The sequence below is a fragment of the Passer montanus genome, unplaced genomic scaffold (assembly GCF_014805655.1).
Source record: "Passer montanus isolate IOZ18808 unplaced genomic scaffold, ASM1480565v1 scaffold46, whole genome shotgun sequence".
In the NCBI taxonomy this organism is placed as follows: Eukaryota; Metazoa; Chordata; class Aves; order Passeriformes; family Passeridae; genus Passer; species Passer montanus.
The window spans coordinates 6,305,701-6,327,180 of NW_024369485.1; the positions used below are offsets into that span (position 1 = coordinate 6,305,701).

General features: G+C 44.4%; 1 protein-coding gene across 6 annotated transcripts in view; it reads left to right on the forward strand.

The window, feature by feature from the left end:
• Window positions 1–21,209, forward strand: part of EVA1A (eva-1 homolog A, regulator of programmed cell death) — a 201,337-nt gene extending 180,128 nt beyond the window's left edge. For 2 of the 6 annotated variants that reach the window (XM_039721669.1, XM_039721671.1), the window contains 3 exons: window positions 8,581–8,745; window positions 12,554–12,739; window positions 19,802–21,209. In XM_039721669.1, the coding sequence (XP_039577603.1) occupies window positions 8,581–8,745; window positions 12,554–12,739; window positions 19,802–20,172 (722 nt within the window). In that variant the 3' untranslated portion in view covers window positions 20,173–21,209. Of the gene's footprint in view, window positions 1–8,580; window positions 8,746–10,523; window positions 11,865–12,553; window positions 12,740–19,801 lie in introns of those variants that run through there. The other 4 variants (XM_039721670.1, XM_039721672.1, XM_039721674.1 and 1 more) reach the window with 3 other exon arrangements.
• Window positions 21,210–21,480: the final 271 nt, after the last annotated feature.

Genomic DNA, 21,480 nt, shown 5'->3' on the forward strand with positions numbered 1-21,480 from the left:
CTCTCATTTATCCATCTCAAATGATGGATAATGCTCACTCAAACACTGCTTTTGGGTACACAGTCATGAAGATCTCCAAGGGACACTTTCTCTGACAGTGTTTGTGTATACCTTTCACTGAAATTTAAGGGAGTGTCTTTTGGCCAAGGTTTTACAGAATTGGTTGCTGTGACTCGGCTGATTCCTGATAACTTGCAGGGCTGGAACCACTTGGGTGTGGGCTGGCACCCTGAGTAGAGAGACTCTCCCTTGCTGGTGAGCAATTCCTCGCATGAGCAATGCCCTGCCTCTGGATCAGCCACACTTGAACACACAATACTCACTGCTCTGTTAGTGTTCTCCTGGGAGCCACACATTGTGCCACATATTTCCTGAAAAATAGATAAGCCTCACAAAGAATTTCTGCCAAGCCCTATAGCCTAAATGTCAAAACACTCTGTATTATAAGAGTAATCACAGTACTCTGGGTTGGAAGGGACCCACAAGGATCACCAATTCCAGCTCCTAATTGAATGGCACAACCTTGGATTTTTAGCACCAGGCTCTGACCAACTCAGCTAAAGTCTTCCAGTGTTAAATGTTTGACTAAAATGAGTGAAGATGATGAAAAGAAATGGGAGTTGTGTCAAAGTCCAAAAATTAGTGTAACTCTACTTTGATTCAAAGCGGAGTGGATATATTCAGAGCATATATTCAGTGGATATATTCAGAGCATTGAATAAAATTCCAGTTTGTAATAAGTCTCTCTGAAGAAACCAACAAACAAATATTCCCTAAATGCCTAAGAAAGCCAAGGCTGGTTTGCGAAGTACCAATGAAAGCATGTGACAAATGCAGCCCAAAGAGGGGAAATAGGGAAGACTGGCAGAATGAGCCTGACTTCCTTGTTAATCTGATTCTTCTGGGCCTGGTGGAGATGAGAGGCAGCTGTACTATCAACAATATCCTACAGCTACCTATGGCAAAGGTGCCATGGTGGGATTTAGCTGGGCATGCTGGAATTTGGACAAGAATCAGCTTGAGTCTCATCCCCCTCAAGATGTGTTATCTTGTGAAAATGCACAACTCTCCTGACTTTGGGAGCAGGCAGAAATTTACCAGATGAAAGAGATGAAACTCTTTGTATCTTCAGGTATCTCTTACAAGGCTTTCTCCCTTTTGATCCATTTTTCTTTCCAAATAGAACTTGTAGGGAGCAGACTGGTGCATGCGATGCTTTCCCCTGTGCCCTTTGGAGACCAAAAGCCACATCAAGCAGGAGATTTATGAGTTGCTGGCAATAGATGCTTCATATTCTGTTATTACATTTCAGATGATGAAAGAAGAACAACTGACTTTCATGGCTGTGAAAGCAGTAGGAAAACTGCCTGTGGACAGATCGAGCACATGCATCACTGGATAGAAATGAAGGTGTTTTATAGCTTCAAATTCAGATTTGGAAAGTTCAAGATAGCAGAAAAATATCTGAGTAAAAGATGTGAGGCAGTTAGTAAGATTTCAACTCAGATACACTCAGGAGAATAAATCCAAAGGTAACATTTATGATTCATTAACTATCCCTAATTAGGCTCCTAAATTTAAGTAGACAGAATCTTCCCTGGAGGCTTTCAAAGGCACTCACCTTTCACTGTTGATGATACAGGGAGCTTAGGAGCATAGCTTATTTAAGGAGGACTTCTTCTTTAAGTACCTACAGGGCATGGGTTGAGTTCCCAGATTAGGTGAATTGTATATTCTAATAAGGTTATTGCATTTCTGGGCAGGCAGAAGTCAGAGGAGTCAGGGAAAAGTGTTCTGTTGCTCTGTGCAGGAGCAGGAGAGCCTGGGAGGGAATGGTGCTCCTGTTCGTCTCTTCCCTGTGGAGTCTCAGTTGGATGTGCAGTGTTTCCTAAATCTCCTTCATCTCCCAGAGCCTCTCACATCACTGGGCCTCTTACCTGCCAGAGATTTCACTGGGAGCAGTGGTGAGACTGAGCTGATTTGTGTTCCATGGCTTTGTTTCTGGACTGCAATTGCTTCCACTTTGGAAATCACTTCTCTGATTGCAGCTGTGTGGGGAAAGGATAAGCATGTCCTTTTCTGTGGAGGGCAAATAAGAGAAAGGGTTGTGTGTATTATATTTACATTCTTATTGCACAACACTTCTGTAGCTGGCTGCTGCCAGGAGATACAGTAAAAGGCAAAGCATCTGGGCTGTCTCAGGAGGAGTCTTGGCAGAGTGATCTGAAAGTTGTTATGGGTTATGTTAGACATCCCGGCTTGTACCACTTCCCACCACCCCCAAATCACCAGGAGAGCAGACAGATTCCTGCTTTGGGCAGAGACTGGAGGGAGGGCCCTGGCACAGGCTGCAGGCTCAGGGAGGTGTAGGTGGCTTTGGTTGTGACAGAGCTCCTTTCCCAGACAGTCTCACTTGCTTTCTGTGTGGTGCTTGGAAGTGGCCTTACTGTAACTGGCATGAGTCACTTCCTTGTTATTGGTGGTTTGGAGCACCATGCATGGAAAATACGGCTGCAGCAGGCTGAGGAACTCCCTCTTGCTCTTGGGCTCTGCATTCAGTTTCAGGATTGCAGCCTAGATCCATGCTGGGTGAAAAAAAGTTTTTTTCAAAATAATTGAAGGAGATGGAAATTGAAGTGTGGACCACTTGCATTTGTTAAATCTCTGATCTGGTGTTTGGGGTTTTTCTTATGAGAGTGAAGGATTTTCAGTTTGTTGATCAAACCCCAAAGACTTATGGTCAGTTGCAGAAAGTTCCTTCATGTCTCCTGTTGTCTCCTGGGACAATTTACACTTCCTGTTTAAATGGTATTGTACCTTGACTCTAAATAAAATATAGGATGGTATGACATGCCTTTGCAGCTAAGGTACAGGGCTGATGTCAAGTGCACTCAGCCTTTTCCAAAGCTCATGGAGAGATTTGAGAGCTGTGGGATCTGATGATCTCCTATCAGGTGATTATACTCCTATCTGACCGAAGATCCAGAATGTCTGGTGTCAGGGCAGGACTTGAAGGTAAGCTTTGGATGTCTGACACAACACATGTGATCATGAGAAGAGGCAAAGACTCCTTCCATGTGAGGCCCTGAGCTAGATGGAGCATGGATAGCTGGAAAAGGTTTCAACTTGTTCCTTGGCCATGTCTGAGACCCTTGGGATAAAGCCAAGGGGGTAGGCTGTGCCTCAATTTACTTTTGTTAATCAAATTTTCATCTTCCACCCCCGTGTTTCCAGCTACACAGTGGTGTTACTGTTGTCACCAGGTGCAGAGTCTTTTGTATGGAATTTTTCTTTCTTGCTCTCTGACTGTTCTGTGATATTTTATGGTCTGGCACAGCCAAAATCTGTTATTTTAATAGGTATTGTTGATTGACTGCTTAGTGAATTTAGGTTTTACTGCACAAAACCCAGTTCTGCAGTTTGAGAGAGCCATATACACGTGTACAAAGGAATTGCTTTCTTAAAACAACTTGGAATCATGAATGATCCTATTTCAGGCTGAATGCTGTGAATTTTTAAGTCTCAATAAAGAATCCTTCAGAGATCCTCTAAAACATGCAGTAATTTATATTGGGTATTTACTCACAGGAGTATTTTTTTAAATTATTTTTTTAAAAATATGTTCAGCACCAACAGTTCCTGGCCCCAACCTGCCCAGATAAAAGGCTTGGTTGTAATTTTCCTTGGTGAGGGAGTAATGTTTCTGTTCAAATTGCATTGTGCTTCAAGCATGCTCAGGAGAGTTTGCTGAAGATCCTGCAGATTTGCTCTATATTCTCCTGTGCATTTGCTTTGGGAGCAAATGCACAGGAGAATATAGAGCAGGGGACTGGAAAATGACAAGCCCCTTGTATGTGTGTTTTAAACACTGAGCTTTCATTGATCCCCTCCAGCTGACTGATGTGTATATCCAGTGAAGATGGAGGTCAGGGGATAATTTCTTCCTGGGAGTGGAAGTCTTTAAGCATGTTCAGGGCAGAGCAAGCATCAGAAAACACCAAATGATCAAATTAGCAAAAAGAGGGAATGGTTTGAGTGCAAGGCTCGGCTTGTTTCCTTTCTTTGGCACAGACTCCCTCTGTGATATTGGACAAATAATTTTGATATTTAAACACTTTCAAAACTCTGTCCCTGAGCCAATTCCCCATCCATAAAATATGGGGGCTATAGCATCAACTGTTTGGATTAGGGGAATAATATATGTGCTTAAATTGAAACACTCAGCAACGCTGGAAAATAATTACACAGAAAGAGCAGTATTCCTCTGAAAACAATATACTGTGGCAATTGGTTGAACCCCCAGGACTGGAGTGTTTAAAACTAGAGAGATCAACATAGGAAACACAGCAAATTATCGCATTATGGTCTTTTCATACCTGATGAGGGCCTACAAGAAACCTGAGGAGGAACGTGGACATGTAATGACAGGCCAAGGAGGACTGGCTTTAAACTGAAAAAGAGTAGGTTTAGACTGGGTATTAGGAAGAAATTCTTGACTGTGAGGGTGGTGAGGCCCTGGCACAGCTTGCCCAGAGATGTGTGGCTGCCCCATCCCTGGAAGTGTCCAAGGCCAGGTTGGAGGAGGCTTGGAACAGCCTGGTGTTGTGGAAGGTGTCCCTGCCCAGGCCAGGGGAGTTGGAACAAAATCATCTTTAAGGTCCCTCCCAGCCCAAACCAGTCTGAGATTCTCTGCCCGTAATGAACAGTGCAGAAGTATTGACTGGCCTTTTCCATCTCCTAGCACTGCAATTCAGAATGTTGCTGCTTGTTGACACAGTAACTTTTTCTTTTCATTAGCCCTGGGTTTTCTGGCCACACAAGAAACTGCTTGTGTGAAAATTCCAGCAGAAGGCGTCTCCACCGAGTACAAATAAGGATACTGTCAGCAGCACCAGCATGTGCCTTTTCACACTGTCCTGCTGGCTGCTCCTACCAGCTCTGATGGATCTGCTCTGCCCATGAGAGCACGCTCTGGCTTTGATTTTCCTCCCCCCTGCTTCTTCTCCCTTCTGGGGGGGAGGCTGCCAGGCAGTGAAGGAGAGGTTTTATTGTGAGATTGGTGCTATTAAATCATTGCAAATGGGTGATGCAGCTCTTGGGTTAGGAACTGGTATAAATTATTGCTAGCATGATGTTGATTTGGACAGATGAGCAGTGAGAGCTGGGATTGCTTTTAAAGCAGACACAGAGGGATTATGTAAAGACTTGAAAGCCTGTAATGGAAGAGGAATGATCCTGCTGAATCAAAAGAATTGAAGATTTATAACCTAGAACCAACTTCTGCAGGCATCTTCATGGAGTGTCACAGAGATGGTGACACTTTGTCTCCAGATCAAGTCCTGCCTGGCATGGAATCCATGTGGTGACATTTAAGTTGAACCCCAGGGTGAGTGGCTGAGCGGGGCTTGCCATCTAAAAAGTTACAGCTCTGCCTGTGCTTCTCAGATGCACAGCCCAAGCTGCTGTAGAATTTTATCATTTGGATTAATACCCACATTTCAATGCTGACTGCTACCCCCTGAGAGATTGAAAGTCCCTAGAGGCCCCCAGAGCAACTCATCTCCTCTCTTCTGGATGATCCAAGCTCATTTCTCATGTGCATTTTTAAGTGCAGGGTTCCTAACTATGAGGTGTGTGAACACTTTGGTTGAAGCTTTCTTCCCCTCTTGATCCATCACTCATTCTGCTGACTGAGTTGCTTTAATTTCTCCTCTCGATTGCATGGAGCAGAACAAGTGCCAACCCTTCGCTGCCAGGATTTCTGCGCTTAATACTGAGATAAGACTAAAATCCTTGGTACTTCTTTTCTTGTGGTTTTAATAATAAATAACTTTCCTTGACACTTTGCTTCAACTCATGCCATGCTTTGTGTCAGATGCACTCCTCTCTGGAGAATTTTAGGAGGGCATTTCAAAGGAACCAGATGTTTAATCTTTCTTGTGGAGTTGGCTGCCACACAGGAGCTAACTGGAAATTGTGAGGTATTTTACACTTGAGAAATGCTTTCCATTTCACAGTCTTTCTAAATCAAAAGAAAGCTGTGTATCGGCTGAGCATCATATAAACTAGAAAAAGAGCAGTGCTCTTGCTGCGTGCCATCTCTCTGTGTACTCTTTGCAAAGATGGGCCTTTCCTGGCAAAATGTACTCGAGATGTTTATGGAGTCCACAGAGAAAAATTATCCCTTGAAATGGAAAAGTCCACGTTTGTGTGCTGTAGACATCCTGTGCTGCTCTAAGTTGCTTCCAGAGTTTTAAAGGGATCTAGTTGCTGACGCAAAGAAAAGCACCTCTTGGAATTTTTGAAAGTACCAAAGCGTGTGCTAGTCACAGGTGTTAAGCATGTTTATGAAGAATAAGTCTGAAACATGAAAGTCTTTTGCTTCATTTTCTTCACTGGATGCCTATCAACAGATTACTGGTATGCAGTTTGGGTGAAAAGTGTATAAAGGAAAATGTCCTGTGTCTTTTAAATGCTTATCAGGTCCTCAGTCTCTGACACAGCAATAGGACTCTTTATTTTTGGAGGGTGCTGAGCCCTATGCACTCTTCGTCCTTTTGGATGCCTCAAATTTGGCACCCAGAGCTGCAGTTCTCCCTGGCTGTGGTTTGCAGGATAATCTCTGTTCTACCCACTCCCTCTCCAGACTTTCTGATATTTCTCTGGCACAGGTATCCCCCTCATTCCTGTCTGGTTCCTACCAGGGAATGTGTTTTTTTGCTGCCTTCCAACTGTTGCCAATTCAGGTTTCACTAGAAACCTCAGTGCCAGCTCTTTGATATTCAGGAGCTGAGGGGTTTTCTGTCTGTTTCCTGACCTAGCATGACTCTTCTAATAATGCAAGAACTTCAGTGCTGATGTCCTGGCAGCCTAATACAGGAGGTCAGTCTGTAAATCTAGTTGCAATTTTCTTTGCCTCAGCAAAGACAGCAAGTGAAACATAATGTAAATAAAGCGGTTGGATCACTTCACCCACCAGTAATGTGGTGGGTGATGCAGGCAAATTTAATGGATGTGATTAAATCTCCTGTTCCAGTCTGGCAGCTGATTAGCTGCAGGGGGCAGGCAGGAATTTCCTTTCTGATCCAGAGTTGCCCTCTTTCCAAGTTCTCCTTCAAGCTTCTGCCAAGCATCTTAAAGTGCTTTGCATTTTTAATTGTGCTTCTTCACGCCCCTGTGAGGGTGGAGATGAGAGATAGCATGATCCCAAGCAAAGCCCTGGGGAAACTGAGGCACTGGGAGGGGGCAGCCTGCTTGGAATGAGAGAGGAAGGTGATGTTAGACTTGGAGAAAGGGGACATAGGCATCCCAGAAATCTCTTGAACTTCATGTTGGTCTACTGAACTTGTGCCTAGTGCTCAACAGTCTGTGTCTTAAGCACACTGAAGTCTTGCTGGTCTACTAGGCATTAATGTATAGTCACTGACAGGAAAAATAAATCTTTCTCCTGTGGAAATTTTAATTTATTTTTGTCTTTCATCACTCAATTCCTCTACTCTCTGAAGAGAGTGACCTGTATACATATTTCTTCTCTTTGTAAGGAGAAGCACTTTGCTCTGAAATAGCCTCAGGTGTTGGCTGAGGAAGAGAAGTGGTTCAGCTCCATACATGACTCCATTCTTTGTCCCTACAGGGGAAATTAGTGAATTCACTGTGTGGATTCACCTTCAGTGGGTGCGCACTGAGGTAGCTACACCAGCTTTGATTTCTTTACCTGGATGTACAGCTGAAGAACTGGCCTTATAAGGAGGAGAAAACACTCCTGTTATTAGGGCATGCTTTGGTCCAAAGAAGAGACCAGAGATGTCCAAAATATCTGTCAAGTATTAACCCATCATTTCACCTGCGTATTGCTCATGCTGTGGCTGACAAAACAGAGAGCAGTAGGGGTTAGCTGAGTCTTCGTGTTCCTCGGGATGGCGGGAATGGAGAATGGGCCTTTCCCATCTTACAGCCTACAACTCAATGGGAAACAGTGTATTTTGGATCTCACAGGGTGGGGAGGGTTTCTTACAGCAGGAAATTATATTTGTGGTGGATTATTTAAGCTTTATGATTTCACATGAACAGCATCCTCTGGAGTACGGTTTTGTGAATCTGGTGTTCAGTCTTGAGCCAGCAGCTTGATGGTTGAGAGAGACAGGATTTCAGCCATAGCTATACCTTCCATTGCTATAGGGCATCCTGTCCAGCCTGCTGTCATGGTAGAACCAGAAATCTGTAGCTGGAGTGCTCTGAAGCTTAGAGCTGGGGCCAAAGCTTGGCTTACTAACCTCTATTTCAGTTTCTGAGATGGGTGTCTAAATAGAACATCTGAATCTGATCCTTAGCCTAGTCTCAAGGCTTAATTGTAAATAAACAGTATCTTAATCACTTTATGGTTTCCAGCATTCTCTCATTGAATGTCTCTGTGCTGGCATTTGGAGAGCATTCATCATAGTGGAAAATGAGTGTCTGTTTGGGCTGCACGTGGTATAAATAACTATCAGCTGAGCCCGTAGCATGACATGACAATTCTCATTCTGACCAGCTGAAGTAACTCACTCTAACAACTGTGCTCTTCTTGCTCCTCTCTTTCAGTTCCCAAGAAGCTTCTGCATGAAACTCAGGCAGGACCCACCAATCAACAAGGGTATCAGAAGCCACATTTCCCACTGCAGCCAAGAGTGTTTGACCCCAATGTTATAGGGGACGGTGTGTTCCTTTCGGATGTCTCTCCTTCCAACATAGAGCGAGCTCTCCCAGGTACCTGTGACCATTGCGGTGTTGGCCCAAACTTCACAGTGTTGTAAATGTCCCTTTCCATCTCCTCTAGTCTGGATTTCTGTATTTCTCCTAAATCCCATCCACGTCACAGTCAGAAAGGGCTGTGACAGCTTCAAGATGTGACCAACGGCTGGCTAAATTGAAACTGTGAAACTGTTCAAGGAACACTGGGTTTCTCGGGATAGCAGTCACGGCCATGCATGTCCAAACTCATCAGAGAAATACTTTCCAGACCTGTCTAGTGGCAAAGAAAAAAAAAAAAAGGGCAGAGACAGTAGATCTGCCTCACGGGACAGAGAAGTTTTCAACTGAGCTTTGAAATACAATGCTATTTTCATAAAATGCAAAGTGGAAAGATATGAATGAAGTCAGATCTTAGCAATCTCTAGGGATAGCTGAGTAGGAGGAAGGGGTGGTGTATGAATAAAGGAAGAGCACAGGTGAGCACGTGCTGGGTTCCTCAGTGGTTTTGTGTTGTTTCCCAATATGCAGGAGATAGTTTATGACACTACTGGAAATCCCAGTCTGTGCTGCCAGAGATTCAGCTTGAGGGTGGGTATGAGCAGAGCTTGTCTCTGTCTACACTCCTGGCGAAGTTAATCCACAGCTTGGATAGTCAATTCACAAATAAACAAGAACTTGCAATAGCAGGTTTGTCAGTTTGGAGGCTTTACTGAAAAACTGTCAAGGAAAAGAGTTTTAAGTTAGCTCCAAATAAATATTGTGATCTTGGAGATTCTTTTAAGCAAGAAAAATATCCTGAACTCATTTCCACTCATCTAAACATTTTACTTCTATGAATGACACCTTTTGTATAGTTTTCACATACTTTATTCATTCACTTTCAAAATATGCACCACTTTTCAAACAAAGATGTCATTTTGAAATTAAAACCTAGAAGAATGTTTCAAAAAAACCCAAAATACTTGGAAATTTCTGTAATCTCCCTTCCTGTTTTATTTCTTTTGTTAAAACTGCTAATGTCAGCCTGGTGTCATGAATAACCTCTCCTGTCTTTATACTGGGGTGTTGGGCAAATTTACTGCTGGCTGAAAGAATTTTGCTCAGCTTTGGTGTAAACTCACAAAGAAACTGTTCAAGTGACTGGCAACAGCTAAGGAAGGGTGGTGATGAGAAAACCAGTAGTAGTGAGCTGATTAGGCATTGAAAAGTCTTCAAGGAAGAAAGGGAATATCTTTAGTGTGATCCTGAAGGGAATGGCAGACCAGAGAACCACACAGTGTAGCAACACATGGCCCTTGTGAAATGGTGTGTGTTTGTTTTTTCCTTCCTGCATAAGTCCAGTCATTTTCTGTCTTCCATGTCTGTGCTTGTACAATCCTGCCAATGATAAAACCAGTTCTGTGGTTTTGTGGTGCTCTTTGCTGGGGTTTAGTGTATGCAGGCCAGTATTAATTAAAAAAACATGTTTGATTGCATCTGTTCATTTGACAAGTTAGAAGTGAAAGGAGAAAAAAAAACCAAAACAACCAAAACAGGATTCTTCTTACATCTCACATCTCAAGAGGAGTTATCCCTTACTCTGCCTCCTGAAGACACTCTTGTGGCACATGGTTTACAAGGGCTGCTCCACATCCAACAGAGATGGTGTCCCTCTGACATTGGAAATATGTATGGTGGTGCCCTTCATTTTCCTCAATTGTGAAGGGTTCTTACATTAACTAGTTCAGAGCCAGACCTAGGAAATATGTATGAGATTATTTCCTGGTGGTGCCCTTCATTTTCCTCGATTGTGAAGGGTTCTTACATTAACTAGTTCAGAGCCAGACCTCAGTCAGGAGACATCTCAGGCAGGATTGAGCTACCCCCATATAAATGTGTCATTTGTGATGAGCTGGGGTGTTCATCTGGCTTCTAGAAGGGTGGGTATTTCCCCTGCATCCCTTCTCATGCCTGCCAACTCTGCCTGGATGTCCTCCTGACCCTGGGGTGCCTTAGATGTTTGTGTATGAGCAAATACATTGAGCTTCAAGTGTCTGCTGTGGGGAGAGCTGGATGACTCTCTGCTATCCATTAACTAATAGCAGGATTCTCTTGCCTTAGTTTTGATCCATGGTGCTACTTGAGATACTCTGAAATATCCAAGTTTTAGGTTCAGTTTTTAGAAGTTAAACATTTACCCCACATCTGTGGATTTCCTTGGAACAGCATTAGGGAAAAAAATTTGAACACTTGTACAGGCAGATTTACCAGACAAGGAGGATAAAGGAGATATTAGAGGGCATGTTAATCTGAATTTTAAAAAATTCTGAACTAAAAAAAATGGTGAAATCTTGCTATTGATTTCCTGCCAAATGTGCCCTTGGACCTTCTGTGTCCCTTTTGCACAAGGGATCTGCAGTAACCTCTATTCTCCTAAGGCTCCTGGGATATTTTACACTTTGGGATGTGACACCCAAGCACTCATGTTTAAACTCTTTGCTTGAAGTCCAGTCATTAACACCGTGGTAACCTTGAACACGTGGCTTTCCCAAGGCCATGCAGCTATTCAGTGGCAGAGGTACAGCTGTGCCCACATTCCTTGGGGCTGATTCCTCACAGTGACACCTGGACATCCATCCCCGCTGGTTCTCCTGGAGGCAGATTAGGAGTTGGCATCACTGCACACACATTCCTGCCCTCAGTCCCTCTCCATCCAGTATTACCTGTTCTCTTTGACACTCCTCACTTTTTGTTACTGCTTCCTTGGGCTGAGCTGCTTCCTGGCACCCACAGCAGGAAGCTTAATGTGATGTCTTGTGCTGCTGGGTTTGCAGGAAAAGGAGATGGATCAGGCAGCCAAGGAACAGAGACCCAGATCTCACATCACCACTCCTGACAGAATGCCTTTGCTTGCACGGCACTGGTGGCATCATTGGAGATGGAGCTGGCAGTGTCCTGAATTTAATGCCTGCAGATAAGCAGAAGCCAAGTGCAAGTCTGTGATTTTACAGAGTGGTGCTTTCTTTTGGCCAGAACTAGACACCCAGAGAAGGGAGCCTGGAAATCTATAATAGCTACAGTTAAAAACTCACATGGATGATGGAGCTGGATCCTGTGCACTGGCTTTTTCCTGTGTTGAAAACAATTACTGTTCTGTGAGTAGTGGGGGTGTCTGCCTGCAGATCAAGGTGTGGGGAGCCCTCAACAGCGAGCTGATAAGGTCTGAAAGGGTCTCTTTGAGCCTCCTGGAATGAACTGCCTCCTTAGCTCTAGTCTTCAACAAATAAAATCAAATCATTAACCCATGTTCACTCACCTCTCCAGAGGGGAAATGGTGTCTGGGTGAAACACAATATGAGCAGGCTTCTGAAGGAAGTCATAAACTCAGGTCTGCCCTTCCCCACAAAGGTTGGAGAGAAAGCACGTCTGTTTGCCAGCTGTGGATGGATCACTACAGCACCACACCAGCAGAGGGTTGTGGGCTCTGCCAGTGTTTTCCAGTCCTCCTTACAAGCTTAGCTGAACCCACTGTTGATAAAGGCTCCTTTGATTTACATAAGAGAAAAGAAACCTGATTATATATTTGCTGTAGCATAGGTGGGTGTGTCTAAGTGGTGACATGAAAGAGCAGGAGATGGGGGAGAGATGATGATGCCTGGATGCAGATGGGGTATGTGCTCAGCTGGAGCTGCTTGAGAAGCTTTAGTTACCCCCCAAAAAGGGACAAATTTGGGTGGCTCCCTGTCGAGCAGCTCCAGATTTCTGAACACAGATGGGGATAAGGCAGGGTAGGGCTGGGTCACGTTCTACTTTCCTCACTCCTCACTCTCTTTCTGTGTCAAAGCAGAGAAGAAGAAGGGGAGGTCAGCCACTTTCTACCCTGTAGACAACACCCCCCTCCTGCTCCCTGTGGATGAGACAGAAGCGCCTGGGCTCAGCAGCAGCAGCAGCAGCAGCATGGAGCCCGTGGGCGTCGGCACGGAGATGGCCCTGCTCAGCAACATCCTGGCAGCCTATGCCTTCATCACAGGTACTTGTGTCTGCTGGCTCACACCTCCCTGGGCTCCTGCAAGCTCTTTGTAGACCCTCCTTTCACAGTCACCTGGGGCTAAATCTGCCTCTCTGAGCTGTTTGTGTATTTCATTCTTCTCTCAGTGAATTCTCCCTTGAAAGGCCTGACCGGGGCAGCCCTAGCAGGCAAAGTAAAACAGAGTTTATTGTGCACTGCTTTCCACTGGGTCTGCTCTCATCTGGAGTTAAACACAACGGAATCTTACATGTGGTATTATTCCTAATGCTTCATTTTCCTGGAGATCAAAGCCTGGCTCATTAGGGAGGCAAGTTTGTTGTCCTGTAATTTGGAAAATAAGCAGCACTCAAATCTTTACACTGCTTAAGAGAATTTGGCTTATCTTCAGTAGAAGTGTGAAGATGAAGTGACTTGAGAGTCTACTTAATTGTATATTTAAATCTACTTTAGAGTAAGATTTCCTTGGATCACAGTTTATCTTTCACCCACGTGTATCTTTCAAGTAACGGGGGAGCAGTCTTCTAAAAAAAATTCACAAGGTGAAAGAAAAGTGAGAAACAGGGGGAATGCCTTTAAACTGCAACAGAGTGGGTTTAGATTAGACATTAGGAAGAAATTCTTTACTGTGAGGATGGTGAGACTCTGGCACAGATGGCCCAGAGAGGTTGTGGCTGCCCCATTCCTGGAAGTGTTCAAGGCTATATTAATTAAAACTCCAGTATTTGTGAGCTACTTTTTCATGTCTGACAGCTAATTCAGTCTTTCTAATTCATTAAACAGTGTGCATTCTTGGTGCCATGCTCTTAGTCTTGCTGAGATGCCCCCATGCTGCTAATCCAAGTATTTGGATTTGAAGTAGCTAACTTGGGCTTTGCATTTTGGAACCCCTGAGTAGATTAGTGAGAGTGTTTCTGCAGATTATTTAGTGAAGGATTCTTCTAAAAGGACCATGAAGGGTTATACAAATTTCTGCTCTTCTACACATCCAGTGCTGTCATCAGGATGCATTTTTTCATGACAGCCCTCAGAGTCAGGCAGATTAAATGGAATTAGTAATGTTCTTCACAGAAGATAGCTGAATAGGATAGATTTGTTTTCTTGCACAGGTATCTCCAAGGAAAAGTTAAACAAAGAAGCTTAAAAGGAGTCTTCTGTCTATCCCACTTCTTCTCCCTTACCTACAGCTACCATTTTTTTAACATGAGAATACCTACCTTCCCATCCCTACTATAAAACAAAATGCTGTTAATATTGTGTTCCCCATTTGAACAGTAATGGGAAGAGAAAGGTGTAGGATTAATGGTCCAGGATATTTGGGACTGTGATTCAGGGCTGCTGACAATGCTCCATGGACTTTGCTTCCACTGCCCACAGCAGAGCTCTCTGACCCTATGTTGGTTTTAGGGCACAAGGTCTTGATTCATCCCTGTCACAAGGTGTCAGCCTTGGCAGGAGCCTCCAGATTTTACTGCAGCACAAAAAACTTTAACTGTCCTGCTGCTGTGAGATTTTTCTGCCCTCTCTTCTTGTGGTTTCCTTGAGTTATGTTCACGTTCACTGGATGTCAAAGAGGTAAACTCAGACCTCAAAACTTTGGTTTCACGTGCTGAGTTCAGGACTTGGTTGCTTGTGTTTTCCAATGTATCATGGAACAATCATAGGTTTTAGGTTGGAAGAGCCCTTAAAGATCAGCTGGTTCCCGTGTTCCTCACCGTGGCTGTTAGGTGGGTTTCAGTCTCAGTGACATATATGTCCAGCTTGTTATTTATTATAAAAATATTTGATGACGGACTCCTGGATTGAAACAGCAGATGTCCTAAACCATCTTTATCTGCTGCATGTAATTTAGCCTCTGCTTTTAGTGGAAATGATGGATTTGTCATGATTTATTTTGTTATGTGTGAGGATGGAGATGTTTTGTCTTATGACTTCAAAGACAAACTGTGTCACAGAGCGCAAATATAATTTACATAAAACTAGAGCACTGCAAAGCCATCCCTCTTCATAGTGCATATTTTGAACAGCAGAGCAGTTGGATTTCTTTTTTAATTTTTTAATTATTTCAAATTTTTTTTGTGCCTGCCTGAGTTTGGGGCCCTGAAGGCAGCTCAAGCCACAGCTGATGTCCATAGAGGATCCATTATAGTGGCTCAGGAAAGTCAAGGTATTGAGCAGCCAGGGAGGGCTGGTTCTGGGTCACACATCTTCCCACTGCTTCTGACCACAGCTCTGGTCCCAAAGAGAAACAGCAGTGCAAGAGCTGCTCTGTTCCATGACACTGAAAATGTCCCTCAGGTGCTCTCTGCAGACTGAAAGTGCTGCATTCAGGGCTTCCCCATGCTGATGAGTTGTCTCAGAATAGGAGTTTGCAAAAGAAATTTGTAAATAGGCAGGGGCAATATAAAAAAGTGTTTTTTCTCTTGGGGCAGAGGGTGGTGGATACCCTCAGATCCACTGCAGGGAAATTAAGCTGTGGGTTTTTGCTATTTCATGGGTAAAGTGCAGGCTTGAAAGGATGATCCTCTTTACTGTCTTTCCTCTCTGCTGGCAGTGGGGTGTTTTTTAGCCTGGGGAGAGCATCCACAAATAGTGGAATCCTGTTTGTGCTCAATAGTGTTCACATTTTCTGCACAAAATTGCAGTTTTGGGTGGGCAGCTGCAGGTGAAGAGTCTGCAGATTCAGTCACTCACACATGTAGAGTCTTGCAGTACACAGAGAAGTGCCAGTATTGGCAAAAGCCTCTGTGCTCATTTCCACCTTCTTTTGGACTGATGTTCCCACATAAGAGCTGGTAATGTTCCTATGGGCAACTGAACAGTAAAAATCACAGTAGGAAGGAAAAGAGTCCTGATTTGCAGCTATCATGGTGAGGTACAGTTAGGTGTCAGTCTCATCCCAGATTCCAGAACCTATTTCTTCAGGAACAGGAGAAAAGTGTGAATAATGTCAATAAGGAATGAAATTAGTAGCTGATCCAACAAATAAATATTATTTAGAGTTCAGTCTTGCAAAAGACTAAGACACCCTTTATTTGAAAGCTGATTTTCTTTATAAAATTAAGTTTTTAATTAGAGGCTATTTCTGCCTACAAACTGTTATTTGTTGTGGACCTGTTCCTCAGTGACAGCTGGAACTGTCTTTGCAGTCACAGACTATCAGCAAGACCAGAAACGTCCCTCGTGGTTATAAAAATATTAAACATTCAAAATGTATCCGAGCTCTTCCAGTGCCTCCTTTTGGACAGGAGACTTATCCCAATTTTGTCACTGCATTTAGGATGAAGCAGTTGGAGGGAAACCTCCACAAATTCCTGTTTTATTCTTCTTTCATAAGCAAAGCTTTGCTGCCAAGTTATTAACAAGGGGCTTCCAAAATACAGCCCAGGGGAGATCATTCCAAATTTTAGACTGCTTGGCCTGAGCCTTATTAATAAGGGGCTCCTGGAGAGCTTCCTCTGTTCTATCAGGGGATTTCGGCAGCCTGTGGGGCTGACTGCAAATTCCCTGGAAGATATTGCTCCTACTGTTTGTCTGGCCATGCTTAATGCTGAACCTTTTACTGGGGGCCCTCTGAAATTTTCCTCCCCACTGAGGTTTCAGAATGCATGAAGCCATTACAGGAAGCCAGCAGCGTTAGTGCCTAGATTGTTTTTTATTTATTGAAACAATTTATTATAATAGCAATAACAGCCTTGGCCTGGGGCATTTCCTGGGGAATTAATGGCAGTCTGGGCTGATGCTCCCAGCAGATTGTTAACCCTCAGGAAACAAGCTCTGTAATTACTGCTGGTTTGGTTGGAAAAATAAAATAAAATGTGTTTTTAATTTTTTTGTCCAGTTTGAGTGCCTAGAAAATGGTGGCTTTTGTGTGGAGGGTTATGTAGAGCATATATTTTTTGTCTGCCTGGACTAATTTTAGGCTTGAATCAGTGACATTTTTATCAATGCTTCCAATCCAGAGAGAGAAAAACATGGAAGGAGAAAGGTAGCCCCAGCCAAAGAGACTGGCAGAAACTGGGTTCTGCTGGAAGCTTGGAGCTGTCATCTACAACATTGGAATAAAAAGCTTCAGTGGTCAAAATCCATGTTTTAATGAGTGTATATACACATACACACACAAGAATGCATATCAAAATTGTGCTAACTCCTGGTACTCATGTCCATACACTTTTAAAGAACTTTTTTCCAAGTATAGTGAGTGTTTTGAGGAACTTCACTGTTGGTGTGATGAATCTGGGCCACCTTCGAGCTTTTGGAAGGTGCTGAGCATCCATTTGCTGAAGAAGGTGCCTGGTTTTGGTCTTTGCAAGTAGAACATGCAGTGGGTTAGGCTCTCAAAATCACTAATCAGCCATCAAACCCCCAAATCTAGGCTATTGCTGATTTGGCTACTTTAAGTGAGAAAAAGCAGAGGCTGTGGTTTTTAGCTTAGGTAGCTCTTTCTGCTGTGGGAAAAAAAAAAAAAAAAGAGATGCTGCTGTGCAAGTGGATTGTATGTACGATAAATGTCAAGGCTGCAGCTGAACACAGGGTTACATCTCCGTGAGGAAGTCCAGACAGTGTCTCAGATGTTGACAGAGTAGCTGTAGGAGCTCATAAATGCCACTGGAGCCCAAAAATTCAATTACAGCTCTTGCACTGCATGAAGGGCTGCACAGACGAGCACAAGCAGGGGAAGAAAAATGGTTGCTTAAGTAGCAATGGAGGTAAAATTGCTCATGAACTGGATACAGTAGCATGGGAAAAGGAGTGTGGAGGAGAAAGGAAAGGCAAGACAAGGGCAAAAGTGGGGGCAGAGAATCCACATGTGTCTGTGTCTCAGGCTCCAATCTATGCTTTTTTATGAGTTGCTCTAAAGGAGCAGGCAGTGGAACTAATGCAACCAAATCAAACCCATGTGTGTGCAGGATGTGGTGCTCAGGGAAGTGTTTGTGGCATCCTCTCAGCCAGGCAGAGCCAAGGCAGGCTGCACCCAGTGCCTTCCAGTACAAACACCCCAGTTCTGCTCCTTTGCTCACACTCCCATGATCCAGGTGTACCCAGAGCCCTTAGGGCTACCTGCAAAATGAGCTGGGTGATTGCTGACCTCAGTTAAATTGCACATGGATGTAAAAGTGTTATCAGGTAGAGACTCTGCTTTTCCTTTATTTTTTTTTCTTTACTGTTCACATAGGACTGGATGGCCAGCTGCAGCTTTTGCTTTTTCCTCCTACTGCACAAAGGAGGCTGCAGTTTTGAGTCCTAACCCTTGCATTCAGAGTAGCCATTGCCTCCAGTGGAGGCAGGATTTCACTCAGCCAGGCTGCTGCAGGGGCCATTGGCACATTCTCCTTGCCTGCTCTGGTATCTTCTCTTTTACCTTTGGAATTGGGCTGTCTCGCTTTTGTCAAAATATCCTAGTTTAAAGCCTGTGGCTTTGCTCCCACTTGACCTTCCAATACTGCAGCATTTCATAGAGATGTTTGGTTGGAAGATATCTTACATACCATATAAAGACCATCAGTTCTACCTCCCTGTCATGGGCCCACTGGCACATTCAGTTCAGTCTCCTGCTTGTTCTTTGCATTACAGCTGAGTTTGCAGGAGGCCAGTCCACCTCTTTCTTTTTTTGGACTTATCTGCTGCACTTTCCTCATCTTTATTTGTCCTATCTTCAGCCTGATTTTTCCCCATGTCATCCACACCAACCACTCTTGGATCAGTCTAATGATTTATTAGCCCATTTTCAGACTACCTTGACATCTTCTTCCACCTTGGCTCATCAGTCACCTTTGAGACTCATTTGGGAGAGAAGTGAAAAGCACAAAGGCTTTCATCTCTGTAGCTCCTCCCTGAGCACCTCCAGGCACTGAACTACATGCTGCTTAGAACAGCACAAGCCAGTGTTTGGGCTCTGACCACGGAGTCAAAGAATAATTTCGGTTGGAAGAGGCCTCTGCAGGTCACCAGGTCCAATCTCCTGATCAGAACATTGCTAACTCCTAATTTAGAGCCAGCTTTGAAATTAGAGCAGGGTCTTGCCCTGTTGAGTTTTGAGCATCTCCAAATAGTTTCCAGTTCACCTTTGACAAACTGTGCTTTAGGAGATTGGCTGGAAAGGGCACTTCTAAAAGCACTGTGCAGGGAAGTGAAGCCTGTTAGCTACAGAGATCTTTTGGGGCCAAATGTCAGGGTCTCATCTGGCAGAAGTGTTGTGGATCCATCTCTGGGTTCAAGGGAATAAAACTCATCTGAGGAACTGACTCCATTCTTGAGCTCAAGACACCCAGCAGACCCTGCAGAGTAGAGCTGGCCTTGACACTTCTGCTCAGTTCACCTTTACCCATTTAGTGCACCAATAAACCAGGATGATTCAGCCCAGGGGAATGGCAGTAACAACATTTATCATAATTACATGTCTAAGTAGTCCCATGAACCAAAAAAAAAAAGGAAAAAAAAAAGGAGGTGGTACATAAACAAGATGACCTAGTTTGAAAGGCATTGTGGATCCCTTAGAGTCTTGCTATATCACCTCAGAAATGTGGCTGTGCAGGACTCATCCTGTTGGTGCACTGACTCCAGCTCTGCCTGTGGAGTACAGGTAGATATTTTGGTGGTCTGGGCAGGGAGCCAGCACTCTTGCCTTAGATAAGCAAATGAAGTCTATGAATAAATAATGTGCATTTTTGCCATGCTGCCAAGCCTCCCATTTCAGCTGGGCCAGAGCACAGGGCACGTAAAGTTTTGTAATCATCCTTATGCCTGGTGTGAAGGCAGTGGATGCGACAGCAAGATGCAGGCAGCGCAGCAGCCCCGTGGGAATCAGATTTAATTCTGTGGGCTGCTCCCTTCCCTTCCAAAACACAACTGTAGCAAACACTCATTCTGCATGTGGACAAATGCCCTGGCAGCAAATCCATGGTTTAAATTCCTGATTGCCCTGCGGGGAGGAGGCAGGAGGGCATGGAAGTAAGACTGGAAACTCAGCCCCTCCAGAAACTGTGGTGGTGCGTGCACGGAGGGGCTGTGTGTGTTCTGTTTTTGAGGGGTTCTTTTCCTCCATCATTTCCTTTCTCCCTGCAGAAAACCCCGAGCGGGCTGCGCTGTATTTCGTGTCCGGAGTGTGCATTGGACTGGTGCTGACGCTGCTGGCCCTGGTGCTCAGGGTGTCCTGCCGGACGGACTGCAAGCGCTCCTCCTCCAAAAAACCTCCCCGGGAGCGGGAGAGCGACAGCGACAGCAGCGACAGCGACGACGACTCGGACACCACGTCGGACCTGTCTGCCCGCAGGCACCGCAGGTTCGAGAGGACTTTGAACATGAACGTGTTCACCTCGGCCGAGGAGCTGGAGCGGGCGCAGCGGCTGGAGGAGCGGGAGCGCATCATCCGCGAGATCTGGATGAACGGCCAGCCCGACATTCCCGGCACCAGGAGCCTCAACCGCTACTACTGAGCCATGAGGGCTCCAGCGCTCCTGCCCTGCTCCCCAGGGCTGCCCACACCTCGGAGAGGAGAGTGAGGGGACAGCACAACACGGGCGTCTCCCCTTTCCATCAGGTGTGCCACCTGGAGCGGTGCGGATGGACAGCCGTGATGATTCCCCATCTCTCTCTCCCTGACATATTGGCATCAACCCTCTTCCCAGACACTTTCTGGTTTCAACGAAGTGATTGCCAACTCCATTTCCAAGTAGCAGGCAGGGAGGAGGCAATGGCAGCTCCCCCATGTGGGATGTGGCGCTGGGCACACCATGGTGCAAATGCTCCTTTCTTGGCTGGACATCTCCATTTAGGATTTTTTGGTTTCCCTCTCCCGAGGACTGTGGGAGAATTGTGAACAAAATGACAACTCTGGAAAGATGATTTGGGGGAGGTGCATCCTGACCGATTGTCTTGTGACTTCAGAAGCCACGAGATTAACCTAATTAAAACCCAACAGCAAATAGGACTTGTTAAGAACTGGGGGATGGGAGGGAGGGGGATTCTTCCATCGTGAAATCATCTCGGTGCTTGGATGTTTGCCATAGTGTGTTCAGTTATTTATGGCTGTCTTTTCATCTTCCTTTTCAATGGGAACATTTAGTTTTTTTACTGACACCTCAGGGATAAAATCCTATTATTTTTTTGAGTCTGCTCTCCCTACTGGCCCTGGTCAAACACAACCCAACCCATCTCCAACAGTGAAATTCTGGTAATATAAGAGATGTGTCAGTCACTAGTGAGAAGTTAACAACCTCAAAGAGGTTGAAAAAAAGTTTTCTTTTTGTTTTAAATATATATATATATATTTGAAGATGCTGCACAGGAATGTGCCTTATTCTTTTTTTGTTGTTGTTATTGTTGTTAAACTACAGTTTTCCTATGGATAGCAATGCACAATGTTTTATATATTTTATTAAAAAAATAAAATTAAAAAAAATTCTGTGTTTACCAGAGGAAAACCAACACAGAAGAAGCCATGTCTGACAACAAAATGGGTAATAAATGCTAAATAAACTCTGGTTTGCTTCAATACAATTGAATTTGCATCCTCACTTTTGGCATAGGTGTTGCTTGAGGGAGATCTTTGGAAGAGTCGCACACCTCTGCAAGCAATCAATGTTGATGTTTTCTGCATGCAGGGAAGTGGCAGCACCTTTTCTTTTTGGCTGCAGCCCATCTATCAACTTCTGTAGTGCACATGGGCAGGAGAGCTGAGCAATGTGTTGGTTACTCAAGGGGTCACCTCAACATGATTTCATTACGTGATTTTATCATGCTTT